The sequence below is a fragment of the Panicum virgatum genome, chromosome 3K, assembly GCF_016808335.1.
Source record: "Panicum virgatum strain AP13 chromosome 3K, P.virgatum_v5, whole genome shotgun sequence".
NCBI lineage: Eukaryota > Viridiplantae > Streptophyta > Magnoliopsida > Poales > Poaceae > Panicum > Panicum virgatum.
Window position 1 is genome coordinate 12,760,213 of NC_053138.1, and position 24,048 is coordinate 12,784,260.

At 45.7% G+C, this 24,048-nt stretch overlaps 1 protein-coding gene and 1 pseudogene across 5 annotated transcripts; one reads left to right on the top strand and one right to left on the bottom strand.

Annotated features, from left to right (window-relative positions):
• Positions 1 to 2,544: 2,544 nt before the first annotated feature.
• LOC120700397 (paired amphipathic helix protein Sin3-like 4) lies at positions 2,545 to 10,365 on the top strand. 5 transcript variants are annotated; one of them, XM_039984616.1, is made up of 20 exons: positions 2,545 to 3,218; positions 3,301 to 3,399; positions 3,476 to 3,607; positions 4,363 to 4,633; positions 4,774 to 4,907; positions 5,052 to 5,127; positions 5,239 to 5,268; positions 5,342 to 5,607; positions 5,683 to 5,837; positions 6,432 to 6,556; positions 6,672 to 6,926; positions 7,043 to 7,708; positions 7,797 to 7,885; positions 8,123 to 8,749; positions 8,829 to 8,929; positions 9,001 to 9,139; positions 9,210 to 9,362; positions 9,586 to 9,749; positions 9,828 to 9,939; positions 10,109 to 10,365. In XM_039984616.1, the coding sequence occupies exons 1-20, from the start codon at positions 2,901 to 2,903 to the stop codon at positions 10,259 to 10,261; spliced, it is 4,065 nt and encodes a 1,354-aa protein (XP_039840550.1). In that variant the 5' UTR covers positions 2,545 to 2,900; the 3' UTR covers positions 10,262 to 10,365. The 5 variants fall into 5 exon arrangements, with proteins under 5 accessions (XP_039840550.1, XP_039840555.1, XP_039840552.1 ...); XM_039984621.1 differs by having other exon boundaries at positions 3,476 to 3,556; positions 9,001 to 9,127; XM_039984618.1 differs by having other exon boundaries at positions 2,546 to 3,218; positions 3,476 to 3,556.
• Positions 10,366 to 18,901: 8,536 nt separating this feature from the next.
• Positions 18,902 to 21,183, bottom strand: LOC120700399 (annotated as a pseudogene).
• Between the last annotated feature and the right edge of the window lie 2,865 nt (positions 21,184 to 24,048).

Here is a 24,048-nt window from a genome sequence, read left to right on the forward strand (position 1 = left end):
TAGAGTTAGCCCCTGAAAGTTCAAAACTCTCACAAACAAGTCCCTAGAACCCTATTTTAATCATAACTTCTTCGTTTCAACTCCGTTTTCATCGATTCTCGCGCTCACGTGATAAAAGGAGAATGGGAGTGTGTTGGGCTGAAAGGAGATAGGGTGAGGGAGAGGTTTTTTTTCAACAAAAGATTCAAACAATGCAATTCAAATTTAAATTTCAAATATTTGAATTCAAAATTGAACCACAAACAATAAAACAAATGCAAGGTAGCATGGATGCACAACAACAAAACATTTTCGCTAAATTTTATAAAAAAAACAACCCATCATTATTTATTTTTACTAATTTCTCTGTAAAGAAAAATAAATGTTGGCAAAAATTTTAAAAAAAATTATGAGAAAATTGTTGTTTTATTTTTAATTTTAATCACATCCTGAAATTCAAAAATTTCAGGGTGTGACAAGCGCCGTGACGGCAGGCGAGCAGTAGCGACAGGAGCGAGAGAGGAGGCAGCGAAGGCGGGAGCGAGCGGCGGCGAACGGGAGATGGAGCGGCGAACTTTTTGTAAAGATAAAAATTGGCTATTTGATACTGATAAAATTGAAACTTTCTTATTTAATATTTTAATTTTTCTATTTAACACTGAGTTGAACTTTGATTACAAATTTGATACTTCAATCAGTTTCATCAGTTATTTCATATGAACAGTAACATTGACTTTCTCCTCTCTTTTCTTGGCTATATAAACAACCATCCAATTATCTCCAAAATTCATAAATTTCTTTTTGAGATATAGCAAATGGAGATAAACTCATTTTGCACAGAACACATATACAAAATTTAAAATCTAAAAACTAAAATTCAATGAAATAGACTTTGTTTTAAGACTATCTAAATTTTTAAGGCACAATATTACTTTAAAAGTTACGAAATATATAATTATTCTATAATTCATTAAATAGTTTATAAAATTATTTTTAATTATACATTACTTAGAGAATCTTGAAGTTATTTCAAAACTTTATTTTGGAAACAACTTTGAATTTGTTTTTGTTTAATAAGTTCAAATTTTCTTTGTGGCTTATGATAAAATGTATTTTATAAATTAGTTTAACCTACTACAAAAAATTAGGTATTTTTGTATAATTGTTGGCTAGTATTTTTGTACCATAAAATTCGGATAATTTTCAAAAGTGACCTACTATGATGAATTTTAATTTTAACATATTAATTGCTACATATAGGCTTTTCATACGAAATGGGTTCATCTCCATTCTTTGTATCCTTTTTACAAAATGATTTATGAATTTTTAAGATTTAATAGTTGTTTTATAGTCTAGAAAAGAGAGAGGAGAATCGACATGTTATTGTTCATCTAAGTTACTGATGGAACGAACAGAAGTATCAAATAAGGAATGAAAGTATAACTCATAGGGAGATTAAAATTTTAAAGTTAAATAAATTTTTAAAACTTTCCTGGTGTCAAATAGAGAATTTTCTTTTTTAAAAAGAAAAGATAGAGTGGGTAAGTTTTAGAATGTAGCTTTTAAAAAATATTATATACTACGTACCACTGATTAAATAGTACTTGCCGTGTTAGGTGGTACTCCATAGTCCATAATATAAATCTACAACTGAGGTATTTGCAAATGTTTTTTCTAGTATGTATTTTTTTTAAAGGAACTCATTCCAACTAGAATTCTGTGAGATAGGCGGCAGATCTTATAATTGATAGTTAATATAAGATTTGTAGTGATGTTTTTCATAATAATATTCATAAATAGTTAGGCTTAGCCCACATATCTAAAAGGATTACATTTATTTTAGGAATCCATTTAGCTTATGCCATAGGTAATGCAATTGTCACCCTTTTACATTATTATTGAACCATTATATATTCCCGTGTGACTCACTGGTATAAAGGTAGCTCTCTCCCTTGGATATGTAGGCTGTAGCATAGCTGGTTAAGGATTATCGTATAAATAAATATAAAAATGATACGGATGCATAACGAACAACACAAAAGTGATATATCCAACTAATAGTAAGTGAGGAATGTAAGTACTGTGGTTATGGAAGCCGTAGTTTCCGGAGAAGAAACCGAAGTAGTAACGGATTTGTAGAACTTATTGTTTAGTGCTCGTGCTCATTCCATCATTATTTTTGTTCAAAATGTAGACTTGGATGATAAAAACGGTTAAATTGGGCAATAGAAAGAAAGCAGAGTTTTATAGCCAATGAAAAATAGAGGGACTTATTTATTGAAGGAAGAAACTCTAATTTTTTGTTCTATAAAGAAAAGAAGCCTTTGCTTCTTTCCAATACTGTGACACTCACTTGCGCATAAAACGTGACCTTCAAACACGCTGGGCCTAGGGTTTCGCGAATTTTGTTCTAATAGGCGTGATTTTTTTAAAATAAACACTCAAAATTTGTCGAGGAGAAAAAAAACGAGTTCCCCTCTTGGATGAATCCGTGGGCGAGCTCTTCGATCGGACGGCCCAGATCAATCGTGGCGCGGGAGTGCCGCTGAACTGACGAGCGGAGTCGGAGAAGAAGAGGGGGGAGCGTTTCGGTTACCTCTCGCCTCCTTTTTCCGTCGTCGGCCACCCGGCGTGAATAAATCGCCTCTCTCCTTTGGTGATTCGAGAGAGGAGAGGCTAGGAGTAGGAGAGGTGAGGGAGCTCTGGAGAGAGCAGGAGAGAGACGGGGAGGGCTCGATCGCACCAGCTGGGAGTCCGGCATCGGATCCATCTGGGCGTCGCGCCGTCAGGTGCCGCCGGTGCCGTCGTGCCGGTGGGTTGGATTGGGCGGCGGCGTGGCCCCTTGCCCTCGCAATCCAATCCAGTCTCGTCCTTGAGAGGGGACTAAGGGAGCGATCCCATTCCCTCCCCCTCCATTCCACATGGCGCCGCCGGCGCCGGCGCCGCAGGGGAACCTCACCACCAACGACGCCCTCACCTACCTCAAGAACGTCAAGGAGAAGTTCCAGGACAGGCGCCACAAGTACGACGAGTTCCTCGAGGTCATGCGCGATTTCAAGAGCAACAAGATCGACACCGCCGGCGTCATCCTCCGCGTCAAGACCCTGTTCCACGGCCACTCCGACCTGATCCTCGGCTTCAACGCCTTCCTCCCCAAGGGGTACGAGATCAAGCACGAGGACCTCGACAGGAAGCCCGTCGATTTTGCCATGGCCATCAGCTTTGTCAACAGGATTAAGGTTCCGTACCATTCGTTCGCGACCCCGTTCCCTCTTTCCCTCTGCAAACCATCCATCTGATTAACTTGACTCCCCGCCACAGAGCCGATTCCAGCAGGAGGACCGTGTCTACAAGTCATTCCTCGCGATCCTCAACATGTACCGCATGCATAACAAGCCCATCCAAGATGTTTATGAGGAGGTACCGTGCCTGCTCTCCACATGTCCTTGCGCATGCCAATGCATAATTCTGCCTCACCACTTATCTTCCGCCACAGGTCGCGAAACTGCTCCGAAGCCATCCTGATTTGCTTGAGGAGTTCAAGAACTTCTTGCCGGAAAACCCCACGCCTCCACAGGTAGCCACCGTCTCTAGAGTCAGGCATGCTAGGAGTGTTCAGACCATCAAGGTGAATCTACAAATAAATTCATCTGTCTTCATCTCCAGTGCTTCGGTTGCTATATACTCCCTCCGTCCATCACTGTTGGCTGTATTTTTTTAGGACAAAGTCTTCATAAGTATATTATAGTCTTTAATTTCTCTTACATAATCATACAATTCATTTGAATAAAAATCTGTTGATGCAACGTTTGTACACTAAATGAGTACATAATTTGGCAAATTGTTTGTCAAACATTACAATTTTGACTTTCAAATCAGAAAACGCTTTACATTGATGAATGGATGGATGGAGTACCAGTTGGCTGGGACTTTTTCCATGACTAAAGTGTTTTGTTTGGCAGATAATTTTTTTCCGTTACTACCAGTTTCACTAACTGTATTTTTTGTTTTGATGAAATTAAGAATTTTTCCCCGTTACTACCAGTTTTACTAACTGTCTTGCCATGTTTGATGAAATTAATGAGATGTAATGTGGATAAAACTTTTTTTCTACTTGTGTTTTAGGATAAGCACAAGTCAATGAAAAGTTGTATGTTGTACTTGTGGGTCATGGTGCACAAATAAAACATGGAAGTGCATGGAATAATTTTGTCTATTTAGTTTCCCTTGGCTATACACTATTCTTCGCTTCTGTTCTTTCCTTTTGTCTCTTGTTCCTGCATACAACAACAACAAAGCCTTCTCTTGTTCCTGCATATACCTAGAATTATTGAACCTACTATTAAAAGAATTCTGGTATGTGCTTATTTTCTTTATTTGCAGAGGGAGAGAGCTTTTCCGACAACTGCTGATCCTGACTCCAGTGTTGATCGCCCTGATTCTGAGCATGTTGTCCAGAGGAGTACTGAGGAGAAAAATCGCAATGCCTGCCACAATCAGGATAGAAGAGATTATGAAAGGAATGATAAATATGACAATAGAGAGCTATGTGGCCGTAAACCACAAAGAAAGGTGGAGGGTACAGGTGATGATACACTAGGGGGGCCTAGCATCTCTCCTTTATCATTGAATGATAATTATGTACTGATGAAAAGTAAGTCTCTTTCCATATGGGATAGTACTATATTGATTCATCCATGTATATACACATTCTGAATTGATTTATGCCTCCCCCCCCCCCCCCCCGTCTGACATTTTAGGATCTTGATTCATCTGTTACTGTTTTTAAATCAGGTTCAAACACACAAGAGTTTCACTTTTGCGAAAAAGTGAAGGTGAAGCTAGAGCCTGAAGCTTACCAAAAGTTCTTGAAATGCCTTCACATATACAGCCAAGAAATTATTACAATAAGTGAATTGAAAAGATTGGTAAGCCAATATGGTATTATTTTTTAAAGCTGATTCTGGTTTGTAGCTAATTATCTATGGGACTTGCTATATGAGTAAATGACAGCTAGGGTAGGTAAATCTAGTTTGAATTTTCTGAACATGGAAAGGTTTTCTGTTTTTCAGGTAAAGGACATACTTCAGCACTACCCCGATCTTGTGAGTGGATTCAATGAATTCTTGGAACATTGTGAAAACATAGGTGGGTCACATGTTACCTTTTGAGAATGCAACTTTATTGGATGCACTTCTGTGATTTAATATTTGAATATATTGTGTTGTTCAATCTCTAAATGGTCCTTTTACTTCGCAGATGGCTTTCTGGAAGGACTCTTAAATGATAGTAAGTGAAGCTGGCTGTGAAACTTGTAATTTCATTTGTTGTACTTTTGTAGGGATGTTTATGTTTATGTTAGTATTCTGGAATGAAGGGCAAACATCACGGACAGATAAGACTCTGGAAAAAGAGAGAGACAAAGAGCAGGGAGATCCTGAGAAAGAGAGATATAAGGAACGGGGAAAACCTGAAAAAGCATCGCCATTCAATTCTAAGGAAGGAGCTAGTCACAAAGCTACTGCAGTCCCAAGCAAAGAAAAATATAACTTATGCAAACCAATATCAGAGCTTGATCTGTCAAACTGTCAGCGGTGCACTCCAAGTTACCGACTTTTGCCTAAAAATGTGAGCTAAGCCAACTCTTTGCAGTTTATGATAATGTCTTGCATGTCTTCTCATGATTTTACATTTCCTATCCAGTATCCAATGCCTCTTGCAAGCAACCTGACTGAAATTGGAGCTGCAGTGCTTAATGATCTCTGGGTATCAGTGACCTCTGGAAGTGAAGACTATTCATTTAAGCACATGCGCAAAAATCAGTATGAAGAAAGCTTGTTTAGATGTGAAGATGACAGGTATGGAGTTTTACGCCTTGTTTGACTATGCCTACTTTTTCGTAGATAGCAATACTGAGTGTATTGGCTGACAACTTCCAGATTTGAAACATCTAATTTCTATAAGAAAAACCTAACTAACCAGGACTTATTCTACGATGACTGATGTTCATTCATAGCATCTGTTTTGTTACATTAAAAAACAACTCGACCACAGAGTTATAGTTACATTTAGTAAATCCAGTATGTTTATTGGTATCTGTTTTTGGTCCACAAGCAGTAGATGGTTAAGTTTTTGCTTAGGGGTGACTGTTACTTAAAAGTGCAGAGGCTAACTAAGTTACTCAGTAGGGTAACCCATCTTCCTTAGATACGGATATGAGTATCCGATATGTGGGTATGATACAGGGATGTGGCTGGTATATTTTAATACTAACAATTACATATAAATAATAAAGCAATAGTAAGTTGAGTGAGTTCAACAAATGGAAATTTAGAAGGAACAACTTACATAACAACCTAATTTATGGGTTTTTTTGGGTACTTGATGGTCTTTCTATCGTGTTGCAATAGCTCTCAAGATCATAGTCAAAACTTGTGGAATGGTGATTTCAGGTTTGAGCTGGACATACTGTTGGAATCCGTTAATTCCACAATTAAGCGGGTTGAAGAGTTGATAGAAAAGATGGACAAATCATTTAAACCAGACAGCTCAATCGACATCGATGAACATTTGAATAGTAAGCATTCACTTATGTGCAATTGACCATGCATCAAAATGCTTATATGTGCGGTGATTGTCTCTCTTTTTGTTGAATGACATGCATATTATTGAACTTTTGCTTCTCTTGATAGCTCTGAATATGAGGTGCATTGAGCGGGTATATGGTGACCATGGACTTGATGTCGTGGATGTTCTTCGCAAAAACGCTGATGTGGCATTACCAGTTATTTTAACCAGGCTTAAACAAAAGCAGGAGGAATGGTCAAGGTGCCAGTCAGATTTTAATAAAATTTGGGCTGAAATATATGCAAAAAATTATCACAAATCTCTCGACCATCGCAGTTTCTATTTCAAACAACAAGATACAAAGAATCTGAGCGCAAAAGGTATGCACATGTTCTATTGTTACTAAGCATTAATGCTGGAACAATCTATTCATTGTGTATTATCCTTCCTTTGGTAGCTACCTGCTTTTAAACTACTTCCTCGTGGCCTTGCACAGTTCTATTGTCTGAGATTAAAGAAATCAATGAGAACAAAAGGAAGGGGGATGATGTGTTACTTGCAGTTGCAGCTGGCAACAGGCGGCCTATAGTTCCCAATATGTCATTTGAGTATGTAGATTCAGACATTCACGAAGATCTTTACCAGATCATCAAATACTCTTGTGGAGAACTCTGCAGTTCTTCAGATCAAGTTGACAAAGCGATGAGAATCTGGACAACATTTTTGGAGCCTATATTGGGTATTCAACATCAAGGTCATGGCACTGAAGATGCAGGTATGGTGAAAGCAAAGAGTCGAACCAGAAAAGTCAGTTTGGCATGCGGTGAGAAAAGAAATAATGCAACACCAAATGGTACAGTTGCTGTTAAGCCTGCCAATGGTGATGAAAATATTCTAAAGGAATGTGTACAACCTCCTCGTGCTATATTTGTAAATGAAGCTACAGAAGATGCCCAAGATTGTTCCCATGAAGGTGAGCAAACTTTCAGCAGAGATGAGGACTTACCAAATGCTGCAATGCATGGAAGAGTACAAAACGCCAGTTCTGCAGCTGACAAAGTAGCTACTGCACAAAACATCTCCACCAAAGGATCTGTGGGGAACACTGATCTTTCTCCGACTGAAAAAAATCAGTGTAGAGCAAATATGGACCTTGTACCAGGTTTGGCTGTCTATTCATCACCCTTTGTAGCTACCTTAACTGTTTCATAGCTTATAATTGATTGCCATTTTGCCATTTAATTATCCAGTTCTCAATGGTTTAGGTAATACTACCTCTGCTGGAGCTAAGGCTGTGGTCGAATTGAAGGGTAGGAATGAAACAATTCTGTCTACAGGGGTATGGTCATTCTTAAACTGGGTCTATTTTCTTTCCATGACTGTTCTACTACTGTGTTATTCCCATCTTTGTTTTTCGATGTTCAATTCAAGCATACATGGTGAAAGAAAAAAGGCATGAAAGCTAGAAATAGGAAGTGTTAGAATTTTCATGGCTTCACATCATTTTTGTTTCCTTGAAGAGCATTGAGGAAATACATTTAACTTTTTTAATATATAAGCATTATCATTTCAACAGAAAAGAGAAGCTGGGACAATCAAATCTTTGCATGGAGTGGGTGCTAATCCATTTAATAAATATTCTGGTTCACACAGCAATTTAAAGCCAGAAAGAGAAGAAGGTGAATTATCTCCTAATGGTGATTTTGGAGAGGAAAACTTTGGTGTTTTCCAAGTTGAAGCTTCAGATGGAACTTCTAATCTGAAGGAAGGTTCAGCCTGCAGACCTCTCCAGGGCAGACATAAGGAAGTTGTCAAGTTTGCTGGCGAGAATAATGCTGATGCAGATGATGAAGGTGATGAGAGTGCCCAGAGGTCTACAGAGGATAGTGAAAATGCATCTGAGGCTGGTGAAGATGCCTCTGGCAGCGAATCTGGTGGTGGTGAGGAATTTTCTCGAGAAGATCATGAGGAAGAAGAGGATGGTATGGACCCTGATACAAATTCCCAAAGTGACGGTGGGGCAGAGGTCACGGATGCACAAGATCTGGATGTAGGAATATCACTGTCATTTTCAGAACGTTTGCACAGCACAGTTAAACCACTTTACAAGTATGTTGCCTCCACATTACAAAACCATGACGATAAAGATGCACATATATTTTATGGAAACGATTCGTTTTATGTTCTGTTCAGGCTACATCAGGTTAGTTTCTTCAATAATCTCGCATTATCTGCTGTATGTGCCTATGTGGTCTCCTTGGCTAATTTTGTATTGATTGCAGGTCTTATATGAGAGAATATTGTCAGCTAAGATACACTCTTCCACATTAGAGAAGAAGTGGAAGGCTTCAAAGGATACAAAATCTTCAGACCAATATTCGAAGTAATATTCTCAATACTCTGCTTTCATGGAAACATGGCTTGTTGTATATGGCTAATGTATTGTTAGTGCAGGTTTATCAGTGCCCTATACAGCTTGCTTGATGGTTCTTCTGACAGCACCAAATTCGAAGACGACTGCCGCTCCATCATTGGGACTCAATCATATGTTCTCTTTACTTTAGATAAACTGATATACAAAGTTGTGAAGCAGGCAAGTCGTCTCAGAGACCATATCTACCACCACAGATATTAAATACATTTTTTTTTCTGCTCGTCTGCAGCTTCAAGCAGTAGCATCTGATGAAATGGACAACAAGCTTCTCCAGCTTTATCTGTATGAAAAATCCAGATCTCCTGGGAGATTCCTTGATCTGGTATATCATGAAAATGCACGTGTCCTTCTCCATGATGAGAGCATATACCGATTTGAATGCGTAAGTTCCATTTCAGTATCTGTATACTGTATTTCTTATGTCTTCCATAAATATACTTGCACTTTTTACTTAGCGTACCATGCAATGCAATGTCTCTCTGAAGAATCTTTGTATCTTACTATACATGAGGGAGGGGAGGGAGGAGGGACATCAATTTCTTTGGACATTGCATGTTTGATCTTGCAGCTATTTGATCACAGACACTTTCTGTTGCAATTTGCAGCATTCAAATCCTACAAGATTATCTGTTCAACTCATGGAGTATGGGAATGAAAAACCTGAAGTGACAGCTGTCACATTTGATCCAACCTTTTCACAATATCTTTATAATGATTATCTGTCAAGTATTCAAGATACCAAATTGGCTGATGATGTCTTCCTTAGGAGGTACTATCCTGGCAGTATAATGAACCCCTCAATTTCATTTTCCTTGTTCGCATTCGTGATTTTACATCTTTATTCCAGGAATAAGCGGAAGCAAGGGGGAAATGATGACCCCCCAGCTTCATTGAAGACCATGGACAATATCATGTTTGTCAATGGTCTTGAGTGCAAGATATCTTGCAAAACCTCAAAGGTACATACAAGTTAGTGGGACACAAAGTTATGTATTGCATAGTCTGGAGTCACTATTTCGTAGACACTACCGACTCTTTTCGTTGTCTGCTATTGTTTTGACCATGGGCTAGCAGTTTTTATCACCATAAATATTTTTTGAGTGCCTGAGTATGATATCACATTTGCAGGTTTCCTATGTCCTTGACACCGAGGATTTCTTATTTCGAATGAGAAAGAGGAGGAGAGCTCCATCTAGTGGAACCATGCCTGCAGAGGCAAATTTTGCGAAAGCTTATACTGTAAAATCACAAGAATTTCATAGATTTCTCTCCAGGCCGTAGGATCTTGTGGCAGAATTAGGGTAATTATTATAATGACATGTACAGTTGGGGAGCCTTATGTGTACTGTTGTTTGAGAAAAAAAGAAAAAAGTGTTGTTTCCTCATTTGTCACTTTATTGGAACATGCTTGCGGCCCAATTACGGCAGCATTATCCGTTTAATGATTCTTTGTGATTTACTCTCGTAGCAATTATCAACGTGTACCTGGTTGTGGATTAGATTCAGCGCCTGTTGTTTCAGTCTCCCTGGCTGTTGAGGGGGTGCTGAAGGCGAACACATTTGAAATACCCGAGGTTTTTCCCCCCGACACGCAATATGCTCATATTATTTTTATCTTACCACCGATGTCAATCCAAGACGTGTACAAACAGCGTGTCCATACCAACAATTATTGCACTACATGCTCTTGATGGAATGGAAGCACAAACTTTTTGGCAAAATATGAGAGTGGGACAATGTCCAAGACGTGTCAAACTTTTGATGCAAACGGAACCGCCCACAGATATTGGGTACTACTTGTAGCATGAGACACTAAGAAGTAAGAACAGGAGAAAAACGATGCTAAGCACGGCACCTGTGCTCTGAAAGACCTGTTCAGAGCTGGTGATCGATGGACGACAGATGGAGGGCTGCATGGATGGCTCCCAAAATTAGGACGAACAGGGCCCCCATTTTCACGCCAACACCACAAAAGGACCCCTGCCCCCGTCCCTATAAATCCAAACCTGCTCTGCTTCCTCTCCTCAACTACAGGAACACGCACAGGCTACCTGAAGATCGATCGAGTCGACGAAGGCATCGTCAGAAAAAAATAATAACAAAAAAGAGATGTCGGGCGGCAAGATGAGCGCGGCCACGCTGAGCTTGGCCCTGGTGGGGCTCCTCCTCCTCGGCCACCTCACCGCGCCCGCCGCCGCCAAGAAGGACGGCCATGTGATGAGCGTCGACGGGCCGAGCGGCGGCGACGAAGGCCGGGTCGTCTACGCGGACATGAAGCTCTCGTCGTCCGACGCGCCGGTGCCGGCGCCGGCGCCGGGACCGTCGGCCAGCGACTGAGTGACGGCCGTAGTTACATGCTGCGCCTCGTTCCTACCATTTGTTGCTTGCTATGCTACACGCACGGATCGGGTCCAGAGAGTACATCATTATGCATGTGTCTTTTGTTTTCCTTGTATGGTTTCCAATGTTTTTCTGTGTATCGATTACCAGGTTGTTTGTCTACTTTTCATGATATGGTATTCCCTCAAGGTTGGAGGGTAGATTGTTGTTCATCTGTAAAGATGTTATCACCTCCAACGCTCCCGGTTATTAATTATTATTACCTCCAATGTTCAGGACAAAAATTATCTGGCCTGCATGCAGTGCAGTGCAGTTCGGTTGCTGAATGTCTTTCTCTCATGACTGAAGGGTGCAGTAAGTTTTCTTCTTCTTCTAGCTCGAAGCACTCGGCAGTCAGCACACACATAGGAGTAAAGTACATATGGAGACTCACCCAATGCAAGGCCACTAGTTGAGACAGTACAGTATATGGTTGTGCTGTTTGATTCTTGGCAATATATGGTTCAGGCTGACCCTTAAACGGGTCCAAAAAAAAAGTTGAGACAGTACAAATGAACACATTGTCCGGCAAGGTCCGCGATGGTGCTGACCGCGCTGGCACGGCCCATCGATTTCACATTCCGAACTTACTTCAGGACTGCTCTTGTCTTGCGGCAAAGTCTACTCGACGAGACTCAATCGGCATTGCTCGCCTCTAAGGACTAAGAATGAGGTCTGATCCTGAAAACTGTGCAGGCAGGGAGCTGGGGTTGCAGCACAAGAACAGGCCGGGGCGTCATGCCTTGCTCGCCCCCTCGCAGTCCGCAGCCGCCTGCGCCATCATTAGTGGACCGAGTTTTCAGTTGCAACCAATTGCGGAACGTCAGAGGAGTGGACTACTGAGCTGCGGCATCAATTGCTGTCGATGTTGCCGCAGATAGCGCAGCGCCATGGATGTCGGCCACCGGGAGCAAGGATATGAAGGCGAGTAGCGGCGGGGATGCGGCGGCGGCGTGGCGAGCCGGGGCTGGAAGGTGAGGCGGCGCTCGCGCCTCGCGGAGGGCCGTGCCGGGGGTCGGGGGTGGACGGTATTTCATTTACCGTCCACCCCTTGGGGGCGTGGAGACCGTTCGATTCGACATGTGCGGCCCGGATTCGATAAGGTCGCGGTCTGACTTGGTCGTTTCCGGTCTCGGGAGCCGGACGGAGGTCGGGCGCTTCGCGCCAGGATGGCGAGCGGCGGAGCTTGATGGCGGCCACGCTGCTTGAGGGCGCCGGCAGTCCCGCTCCCGCCGCCGCGTCCTTCGACAGACACCTGAGCGGGTGAACGGCGGCGGCAGCCGACGCTCCACACGCAAGGACCTATGGACCTGCGTGATGATCCTCTGCGCCGCGGGTCATCATCTTGCCCTGTGCCGTGGATGACGCGGCGTCCGAGGCCCACCCCGACCCGGTGATCTCCAAGGCTTCGACGTCGGCAGCGTTGCTTAGGGTGGGGGGGGGGGTGCTCGGCAGGGCGTCGTCGGCTGCCGGCGCGGGTTGTTTAGTAGTGCTGACGACGACAGGAACGCGTTCCCGTTTACTGGAGGCTCGAGGCGGCGGCGACCCGGGAGGCAGGGCCGCATGTCCGGCGCGCCTTCTATTCATCGACCGGCGTTCCACGCGCCGCCGCAAGCCCCGATCGATCTCTAGCCGCCGGAGCCAAAGACCGTGCGTAATCTCATCGGCATCGGCGCCATGGCGTCGGGATCGGGGTTGTGCACGTGGCCACAGGACGGCGTCGGCGAGGCCGCGTCCGTGCCATGCATGGCGCGGTGGTCGTCCGTGTTGGAGGCCAGTATGCGGTGGGGACGCGGCGGCGCGCTCCGGCGAGCCGAGGACGAGGCACGAACTCAGGTCGGGGTGGACGATATTTCATTTACCGGCGTCCACCCCTTGGGTAGCTGGGGACCGTTCGATCGGATATGTGCGGCTCGGATTGGGCAGAGCCGCGGCTTGACTCGGTCGCTATCGTTTTCTCGCCTTCTTCGGAGGCTCATGGCGGCGGCTGATCGCGCGAGAATGGCGCGCGCGTGGGCGAGGGCGACGTCCTCCTCCCTCTCTACGGCGCGGTCAGCACCATCGCGGCCTGGAGCTTCGCCACCACCCGGAGTTCCTAAGTTCCTTGACGGTGCGCGCGTCCGCGTCGGCGCTTATCGTCCCATTGGCCCATTCCAAGCAAGCTCGCCGAGCACTCCCAGCTGGCCATGATGAAACACCAGCGTTATCTCATCCAAGCCCGCAGCGATGTTGATTATGCAGTGAATCTTGTCCCAGCTTTGAAGCTCACTCGACTCTGATGGCCGCATGTTTTCGGCCTTCACAGGAGGAGCCGTATTTTGGTTCGATGACTAGCTAGTCTCTGACAGCTTCAGTATGGAGGCATTCGGACGTAGTATATATTTCTCCAACATTCAGATTCAGCAGTAAGTGAAATCTTCGCACTGTATTCATATGTGGCTTTTGTTGTTGTAGCATTCAAACAGAGCAGAAAAAAGTAAGTTTACACCTCGGAACGGGAACAGAAGAAACAACTCCCCAATTCAAACAGAGCTTGGGGCTGCAGGCTTGCAGCACAAGAACAGGCCGGGGCGTCATGCCTTGCTCGCCCCTCGCAGTCCGCAGCCGCCTGCGCCATCAATTTGCAACAAATTGCGGCACGTCAGAGGACTATACTGAGCCGCGGCATCGATTTCTGTCGATGTTGCCGCAGATGGCGCAGCGCCATGGATGTCGGCCACCGGGAGCAAGGACATGAAGGCGGGGATGCGGCGGCGGCGTGGCGAGCCGGGGCGTGAAGATGAGGCGCCGCTCGTGGAGGGCCATGCCGGGGTCGGGGTGGACGGTATTTCATGTACCGTCCATCCCTTGGGGGCGTGGACACCGTTCGATCCTACATGTGCGGTCCAGATTTGATAAGGTCGCGGTCTGACTTGGTCGTTGCCGGACTCCTCGTGGGGAGCCGGAGGTCGGGCGCGTCGCGCGGGGATGGCGAACGGCGGAGCTCGATGGCGGCCACGCTGCTCGTGCTCGAGGACGCCGGCAGTCCCGCCGCCGCGTCCTCCGACAGACACCCGGGAGGGTCAACGGCGGCGGCGGCCGACGCCCACGCAAGGACCGACGGACCTGTGTGATGATCCTCTGCGCCGCGCGTTATCGTCTCCTCAGGATGGTGGATGACGCGGCGTCCAAGGCCAACCCCTACCCCGAGAGGCTGTGCCTGGTCTAGGACCTTGCTCCTCAGGATGGTGGTCTCCAAGGCTTCGACGTCGGCATCGGCGCCATGGCGTCGGGATCGGCGCTGTGCACGAACACGTGGCGCAGGACGGCGCCGGCGAGGCCGCATCCGCGCCACGCATGGCGCGGTGGTCGTCCGTGCTGGAGGCCAGTTCCTGCACCTCTTAACTATTCCGGTGGCCGGCGCAACCGCTTCCGCCATGGACGTCGGCCTCCGGGAGAAGTCTGCGGTGGGGACGCGGCGGCGCGCTCTGGCGAGCCGAGGCGCGAACCCAGGTCGGGGCCTCGGGGGTGGACGGTATTTCATTTACCGTCCACCCCTTGGGTGCCTGGAGACCGTTCGATCGGATATGTGCGGCTCGGATTGGGCAGAGCCGCGGCCTGACTCGGTCGTTATCGTTCTCGCCTTCTTCGGAGGCTCATGGCGGCGGCGGATCGCGCGAGAATGGCGCGCGCGTGGGCGACGTCCTCCTCTGGGAAGGAGAGGGCTCTCTCTGCGGCGCGGTCAGCACCATGGCGGCCTGGGGCTTCGCCACCACCCGGAGTTCCTAAGTTCCTTCACGGCGCGCGCGTCCGCGTCGGCGCTTATCGTCCCATTGCAAGCAAGCTCGCCGAGCACTGGCAGCCGGCCATGGTGAAACACCAGCGGCGGTGCCTCATCCAAGCCCGCGATGTTCATTATGCAGCGAATCTTGTCCCAGCTTTGAAGCTCACTAATCTCTGATGGCCGCATGTTTTCGGCCTTCACAGGAGGGGCCGTATTTTGGTTCGGTGACTAGCTAGTCTCTGACAGCTTCAGCATGGAGGCATTCGGATGTATTATATATTTTCCTCCAACATTCAGTTTCAGCAGTGAGTGAAATCTTCGCAATGTATTCATATGTGGCTTTTGTACCGCACAGTTAAAACACTTAATTAAGCGTAACCGCTATTCTTTGGCGCATTAGCTTAATTAAGTGTAACTTGACAGGTTGTTTCCAACCCACGGGCCGATCGAAACACACCAGAAGTCTCGCACGAAGGCAAGCACAGAAGGTACCATCATAATAAAAACTTACAAAAATAGTAAATAATATCAAGGCTTTTACAAAACCGCTTTAAATTTAAAATTTACAAAAGAAAAGATAGCAGCGGAGAAGAATCTAACTTACAGAGCATTTTTACTAGAGAATAAATGAAACAAACTAAATAAGTCGAGGACTACCGAGACGTGAAGACAAGGCGCCACATCGAGCCCACCGATGTGAAACCTAGTTAGCTCCTATACCTGAAATAGGGTAAACAACGAACCCTGAGCAACTAATACTCAGTAAGACTTACCCGATCAGTGGGTATAACTTAGCCCACATATCTAGACATGCAAGACTTGTTGGCTGGTGGTTGATTTTGCAGAAGAAGTACTAGAAGTGAGTCATTATTTTCCCAGTTTTAACTTCCAATTATATCAATAAATTTACTAACCATCTAGGATTTGCAAAGCTGCAACAAGCAAGGTGAGCAAACCATTAATTAAATAATATCATCCCTCATTGCATCTCATCTCATTCTTATTTCATTTCCTTTCTACGATGTGACCAAGAGATCAAGGCTCTCATAACCGCGAGACATGGCGAATCGATTCGATTTAACCTTGCAAGGTGGACTTAACCAACACGGCACGCAAAAGTCCCGTCGGACCCCACGCACCAACCTTTCCCCTCCCCGCCTCGAACTACAGAACCGCCCCACCTACATATAGTCAGTCGAGCTCAACGTGAGACCACCAAAAGTAAACATATGCATCCCGTTTCTCCGCGACTACTCGACTCGCCCTAAGGGATGGTGATGAAGTTCTGTACTTTCGAAGCGATGCAGTACTCGGCTTACCGGTTTCGACTACCTCCTACTCCCGGCATGCGGTTAGTACAATTCAATCCCCGATCAGCACAGCCAACAACGGAACGGTCCTTAATCACACAGATGGGGCTACACATTCCCCCATCCGGTCTCCCATCCCATACCTTCCATCTTGAATATAATAATTCATATACTGTAATATAAAGACATCCTATATCTCGCGAGTGACAGAATTATCACTCGACTTCTATCGAGCCCTATTAAGCATAGCAGTGCTAACGGCCTATTCATACTAGTATAAGGCCCAGGAAAACCTAGGGATCATGCAACTAAGGTTTCAAACAAATTCCTAAACCTAATGCACAATTATTAGAGACATATATAGGTGTCATAATTTGAAATAGTAGGATGTGTACCGGGGCTTGCCTGAGGGTAACACTAAGTTAGTGTTAAAGCTATCAAGGCCTTGGGCCCTTCCGACCTTGGGCCCGGGTCTTTGGTTGCTTCTTAGGGTCCTTCCTTCTTCTGGAGATATCCGCCAAACACCGTCTTGTGGTTCGACTCCACACCGCGTGCTTCATGTCCACATGTCGTACATCTAGCGTACCTAAGTGAGGTGCAACGATGCATATGTATGAATGCATGGATAATGCAATAAAAAGTGGAGCAATACAAGCACAAAGGTCGATATTGTCTAACTATAAACAACTACACCGGCGGAGGTTAATTAAACCTTACATGAGTCTACACAAAGTTAACCCAACTGGTTTTGTATTTTTAGAATTCTCCTAACTCCAACTATGCATTTATAAACTATAAAAACATTTTATCTAGCACCATTAAAAATTACATGTAAAAATTGTCAAACAACACACTTTATAGTTCTATCCTACCGAGCATGAAAATATAAAGCTAATAAACCTAGTTTTACATTCACCACCGTTCAGATTCGAGACCAAAAATCCGGAGTATCCGGGCACATTCTCAGAGTATCCGGACTCCCAAATCCGGAGTTTTTGGGTCTATACCCGGAGTTTTCCCCGGAGTGCTCCAAATCCGGAGTATCCGGGCTTATACCCGGAGTTGTCCCCGGAATGTTAAAAATCCGGAGTATCCGGGCTTATACCTGGAGTCTCCGGGCCCGACAGCATTTTTTTCTACCAAGAACAGAAATTCTCATGGTGGAAAAACTAGCCCACCAAAATTGAAACCCTCTTGAATCCTAGTTCAAGGATGCATAAGGAGATGATTGACCAAAAGAAATCACCTAGAACCTCCTAGAAAATAGATCGGGCCGGCACAAGTTGGAGTACCTTGAACGGGCTTTTCCTCCTCGCGAAGAACTTGAAATCCAACGCTCCCCGGGGAGGAGCATGTGGAGGAGAAGGTGCTCCACGCCATCTTGAAGTCTCCTTGGCCTTGAGATGGATTTGGGATGGGGGATTTGCACCCTAGGGTACTAGAGAGAGAGGGAGTTCGTGAGGAAGAGGGGGAGCTCGTGAGTGAGAGAGGGAGAGAGAGGGTGACGTGAGGAAGAGGGAGTGAGCTGTGAGGGAGAGAGATATTAGTTTATAGACTTGTGGGGTCCCTGTAATATAGGACATCCGGAGCAACCGGTCAGACCAGTCAGTCACACCGGTCATACCGGTCCTGACCGAGACAAACTAAATTTTTGGTAATGTTGGTTTCAGTTTTTTGCAAATTCAACTTCTTATCATTTCAAAATTGAAACATAATTTCTAACCAAACTCGAACTCATCATTTCATGTGTTTAGATGCTTAAATTAGAATTCGATTTGATTTCATTTTGAAAACTTGTTAAAGGATCTCATGTGAAAATTTTTGGTATAAATTTATCCAACATTTTTATGTATGCAAACTCAGTGCTAATGATGAGGTTAATCGTGTGCTCAGCCTTAATGCAAGGTGATTAACACCCCGGGTGTTACAGTAGCATTCAAACAGAGCAGAAAAAAAAAGTCAGTTTACACCTCGGAACGGGAACAGAAGAAACAGCTCCCCAATTCCTGGTGCTTTTTCATGTTCAGAAATGTTTAGTACTTTGGTTCCTCGTTTAGTTTCTTCTGGTGCGTGGTGCCGTTTTAATTGGCTTCTGCAACTCGAGTAGTATATGCGTTGTGCCTACATTTTTGCATCCTGTGCAGGATGCAGCAAACACTGCCGTGCCTTGTTCTCGCTTGCTTGCTTCACATCGCCAGAAATTCAGCTCTGCTACAACAGGAAGCTGTTGCTAAACACAAAGGGTGACAGCCATGTTGTTGACACACACGCCAAGGGAGGTGTTGGGGCGATGCGTGAACGGGTTGCTGATGGACCATGTCTGAATGGAACTGAAGCTAGTTGAGTTTTCAAAATGAAATGCTAAATCCCATAAAAATCTCCTCCCAGCTCCCCTTTTTCTCCCTCTGGCACTCACAGATCATGGGGCCCGATTTTGATTGATCACTTACCTGACCAGACACTTAATCATGGCAGCTAAAGCATCCTCTGATGTGTGTTGACAGTATTAACATTTATAAATATGTATACATGTATATGGGTACACGGAATGGAAGTCTGAGATGATATATATATGTACATATTTGTGCTCACTTGCAGACATCGCATTCCACCACCGCGTCACCCTGGTAGAAGCAGGAAAGCAGGGATGAGTTTTATTCGACGAATAGAATCTGCTGCGGCTGCACATAGACATGGCCACACTGACGCACACCTCGCTGTTCTTCCCCGGACGGCGTCTCCCCTTGTGCTTGCATCGACACGAGCTCGGCGCCAGCCTAGTGACGCGGAGCATGTGCCGCGGCCTTGACTGCGCATGGTTGTAGATGTTGCAGCAAGAACACAATGCATGGACTAGATGAGCTAGCGAGCGGTTCTTTTTACAATGTGTTTTCTTCGCAAAAAAAAAAACAGAGAGAAAAAGAAAGACAATGCAATGCAATCTGTTTGGCTCATGGGATGGATTGGAAAGTAGTACCTGAGCCTGTGCCTATTGCAGGACGCGAAGAACACCGATATGCCATTGAGTATGCCCCTGAGGGCGCGGAAGATCTACTTGTTATATATGAAATCAGGGTGCTACTACTTGTTATATATATGTATGTATATATTTGCATTGCAGCGCGAGAAAACAAAGAAAAACCTGGGAGAAGAGGTCGTTCCAGAGCGTCTTGATCTGCGACATGTCGAAGGCGCTCTGCTGCGCCGCCTCCGACATGTGGTTGAGCTCGAAGATGCTGCTCATGGTCTCCCAGATGTCCTTGGAGAAGTTGTAGGTGGCGGAGAGCAGCGTGCCGGCGCATCCCGCCAGCGCCGCGGCGGCGCGCGCCGGCAGCATCGCCACCTGCAGCAGCGGCCACAGGCAGCCCGCCACGGTGTCCAGCACCAGGTCGAAGGGCGCCCACAGCACCTCCGCCACGTCCACCAGCAGCGCCCACGCCGGCGCCAGGCCCTCCGCCAGCAGGCCGCCCAGCTCGGCGCAGGCGGCCAGCAGCGGGCCCGCGGCGTCGGCCAGCGGCGCCGCCACGGCCGGAGCACCGCCTGCGCCGCGCGCAGCAGCGCCAGCAGGCTCTGCAGGCACTTGCGCAGGTTGCGGAGGAAGAGCATGGTGCCCAGGTACTGGATCCGGGTCACCATGTCCCACGTCTCGATCCACCCGAAGAGCGGGCCGCAGATGCGCGCCGCCGCCGACTTGAGCAGCGGCACGTTCTTGTAGAGGTCGTAGAAGCCGATGAGCACCGTGACGAGCGACGCCAGCAGGTAGAGGCTCCGCACCAGCGGACGCATCCACGGCCGGTAGAGCTGGCACAGCAGCGGGTAGGACTGGAAGAAGATGACACACGGCGGCAGGCCGGACTCGAGGAGCGTCAGCAGCCGGATGTCCGCCATGATGATCTGCCGCAGCTTCACCGGCAGCAGGCTGTCCCGGAACCGGAACAGGATCAGCGTGTCGCTGTACTGCGCGGGGGCCACGATGGGGGCCTCGGCGCGCGCGCGCCGGGCCCGGACCGAGGCCGACGGGGAGCCGACGTAGTCGGCCTCCGAGGAGTAGCCGGTGCGGGGCATGCCGCCGGGGTGGCCCGCCGGCTCGCCGCCGCCTCCGTCGTCGTCATCCTCGGAGACGGCGCTGAGGGACGAGGACGAGCACGTCCGGCGCAGCGCGACGCTGCACTCCTCCAGGTGCTCGCTGGGGTCGGAGTGCGCGTGCAGGGCGGCGAGGTAGCCGCGCAGCGCCCGGGCCTCGGCGGCGCGGCCGAGGAACCAGAGGTGGGTGCACCCGGCCGCCTGCTCCGCGCTGTAGAACTCCCACTTCTTCATGTAGCGCGCCTCCAGCGCCAGGGACGTGTCCGTCAGCAGCTCGTTCAGGTAGTTGATGCCGTGCACGTCGCGCCACGACACCTCGAACACCAGGAACCCGTGCAACGCCCGGCTCAGGTCCGCCACCGCGAACCACCGCCGCATCGCGTCGCTCTCCCCGACGGCGGCGGCGGCCGAGGCGGCGGCCGCCGCCGCGGCCAAGGACGGGACCTGCTTGGCGCGCGAGTTGGCGAACGGAGACATCCTGTACTCCAAAAAAACTACTAGGACGGATCAGCCGAGGCGAGGCTTCGATTATTCGTCTCCGGCGGGCGGCGCGGTGCGGCAGCACGACGCGATTGATTTACCTTGGTGACCATGAACTGCCACAGCCTCGCCGACCGCGACTGCTTGCCGACAGCCAGGGCTGGTTGTCCACGAGGATGAACACCTTCTTACTCAGCGAGGCGAAGTAGAGGAACGCCCGCGAGATGTAGGATTGAATGTCCCTGCAAGCACGACACCGAAATTCATATATACTACGTCTTCATCGTCTTCATCAGAAACCAAATTGATGAACAAGAATTTACCCAATCTGCAGGTCTGTCAAGGGGTAGATATCTGGCAAAGGCTCCATGTGTGCTAGCTAGCAACTGCCAGGAGGAGAAGATTACGATCGAATAGATGCGTGCGTAATCAAGCAAGAAACAGAAAAGGCAATGCATGCATCGGCATCAATCAGTGGGGATTCGAATTCGATCCTGGCCACGCACACAAACCAGATGAATAAGAATCAATTAGAGAGGGCACCAAGTAACCAACAGAACTAAGCATGATCCCTACGAGGAACAAGATGATCGATGCATGCATGCTGCCGAACGCAAGATGCAGTGGAATGATGGATCAGCAGGTCATACCGTGCATCTGGGGGGTCGTCGATGGATCGCCGAGAGGAGAAGAAGATGATGGCGGAGGTAGAGGTGCAGGCGGAGGAGGAATCAAAGCAAAGTGCTAGCAAAGCTGGGTAGGGATGGAGAGGGGGTGTTCTAAATTTGGGCTCGTCCAATCCACTCCACTGCGCGCGAGAGAGAAGCACGACGGTCCACTCTTTGCTCTTGTTCCTTTGTGTGTTTGGATTTGGAAGACACGGGACACAAAGGATCATACTCTATATATTTTCTCTCTCCATTACCAATAGTACTTTTTATATTTTTTTGTAGCAACTACTCTAGCAGATTACTCAAAAAATAGTGTGGAGGGAGAAAACCCCTACATTTGAGGGAGAGGGTGTTGTGTTTTGGGGATTGCCAAAAAAAATTTGGTATTGGCGATGGGATTAATAGTCTGCTGGAGCACCTCCCATTGCCTTCCATTACCTCCCATTCCTTCGTCATCTATTTATTTACTACACTACTGGTAGCCATCTTATTTATTTAATGACGAATGCAAATAAGAACCTATGATATGATATGTTAACATCCAGCTATTTTGGTTTGTGTTCACACTCACATTTTACAATCAACGAGCACTATACGCATAAGGCAACCCATGGCATTATGCAATGCAAGGAGAAAAAAGCAAGTGCCAAAATCAACTTCCGCCGATTTTTTTCACCAAACCAAGCATATGATTTGAAAAAAATATACCCTACAACATTACAAATCATATAGTGGAGGGGGGAAATCACATTGGCATTTTTTTCAATACTGGGTATGGTAAAGTAAGACTTTTTTAGCTGGAACAATTTATTATAATACTAGCAAATATGCTAGTGCATTGATATAGGTGACACTGTGAAGGATTTATTAATCTTATATACTTAAATATAATCATGTTATAATTAAATTCCATTTGAAAACATCTTATTTAAGATCTTTTCAAATAAAATTTGGACCTATAGCACTTCTAAACACTTTCATACATGCCACCCATCCTCCTTCCTCAAAAAATCTCCTCGAAATCCTTCACGGTGCTGGAGACAAACCCTGACTTTAGCACCGATAAAGGGTGACCACCATATTAGTATGCGTGCTTGTTCCGACACTGTGATGAGTGAGCTAACCCTTCTTTCACCAATTGTTTGCTCTCTAAGGTTGTCACTGGCTTTGTTGCGTGGTTACCTTGAAAAGGCTGCCTCCATATCAGTGGCACGGTCTACTTTGTGCTGCTCATGCCCTTTCCCTTCCCCTCTTGGTAATCATCTATCTATAAATTATATAAAAAAAAGATAAGGCAAACTCGATTCCAAGTTACAGCAGACTATAGAATCTAGATAGGAACTCTTCAATTCTATATCTGATGAGAAATTTAATAGCCAAAATTAATGACGAATTAAGAAAAAAATCTGCTCCTTATAAATATGTAGAGATATTAATTGAAATGTTAGGAGCCGTTACTTGATTGTACGATAAATTAATATAATATTACTTTCTATACTCCATTTTAAGAACATATTCATTTTATTGCAAATAGCTATGCTAAAAAAAATCAATGCCAACAAATGTTCTAAATGACGGATTATAAGATGTCAACAATCCTAATATTTTCATTACGATTAGTCGAACCATCATCTATTATAAACACTAAATCAAACAGTTGTTCTGACATTGTATCGTTATAATTCTTAGTGGTGTTTTTTAAGCCACGATCTAAAGTCGAATTGGAGAAGATAAACGGTTCCCTATCTTGTTTGTTAGATATATGTGTTTGTAGATACGTGATCTTTTGCTTGTCAGAATTTTGTTGATTAGTATTTGCATGGAATGTTATTTTCTCGCTATTCGCTAATATTTCATGTGTGTATATATGCACATGTGTAGGATTTGGATAATAGCCAATATTAAAAAGATTAATTCAGTAGCATAATAATTAGAGCAGAGCCCAATTTAATTGGTATAACATGTTTTATATGGCCAAATAGAGTATTATGAAAAGATAAAAGTCCGGTTTGCACCCTCCAACTATCACAAAAGTCCGATTTTGAACCTTCAACTACAAAATCAGACAACATAGGGCAAATAGAGTCAAAAAAAATTATGAAATGGGTATCAAAAGTTTTCTAAAAATATAACCTATCTATTGTCACATGACTTGTGAGCTATTCAGATCTATTTTTTATATTCATAATATTTGGTTGCTTGCATTTATGCTTATTAGTTTTAATAACTAAGATTCAAATAGAGCAATAATAGATAGGTTACATTTTTAGAAAATTTTTGGTACTAGTTTCATATTTTTTTGATTTAAAGTGAATTAGTTTTGATTTTTTAGATCTAATTAGATTTATTTAATTTTTTTAGAAAATACAAAACCACCTCAAG

Excerpts from the sequence above, each read along its gene's own strand:
- LOC120700397 (XM_039984616.1), top strand. The coding sequence starts at position 2,901 with ATGGCGCCGCCGGCGCCGGCGCCGCAGGGGAACCTCACCACCAACGAC. Across the intron at positions 6,927-7,042 it reads AAAGAATCTGAGCGCAAAAG|TTCTATTGTCTGAGATTAAA; the intron begins GTATGCACATGT and ends GGCCTTGCACAG. Across the intron at positions 9,750-9,827 it reads GATGATGTCTTCCTTAGGAG|GAATAAGCGGAAGCAAGGGG; the intron begins GTACTATCCTGG and ends TCTTTATTCCAG.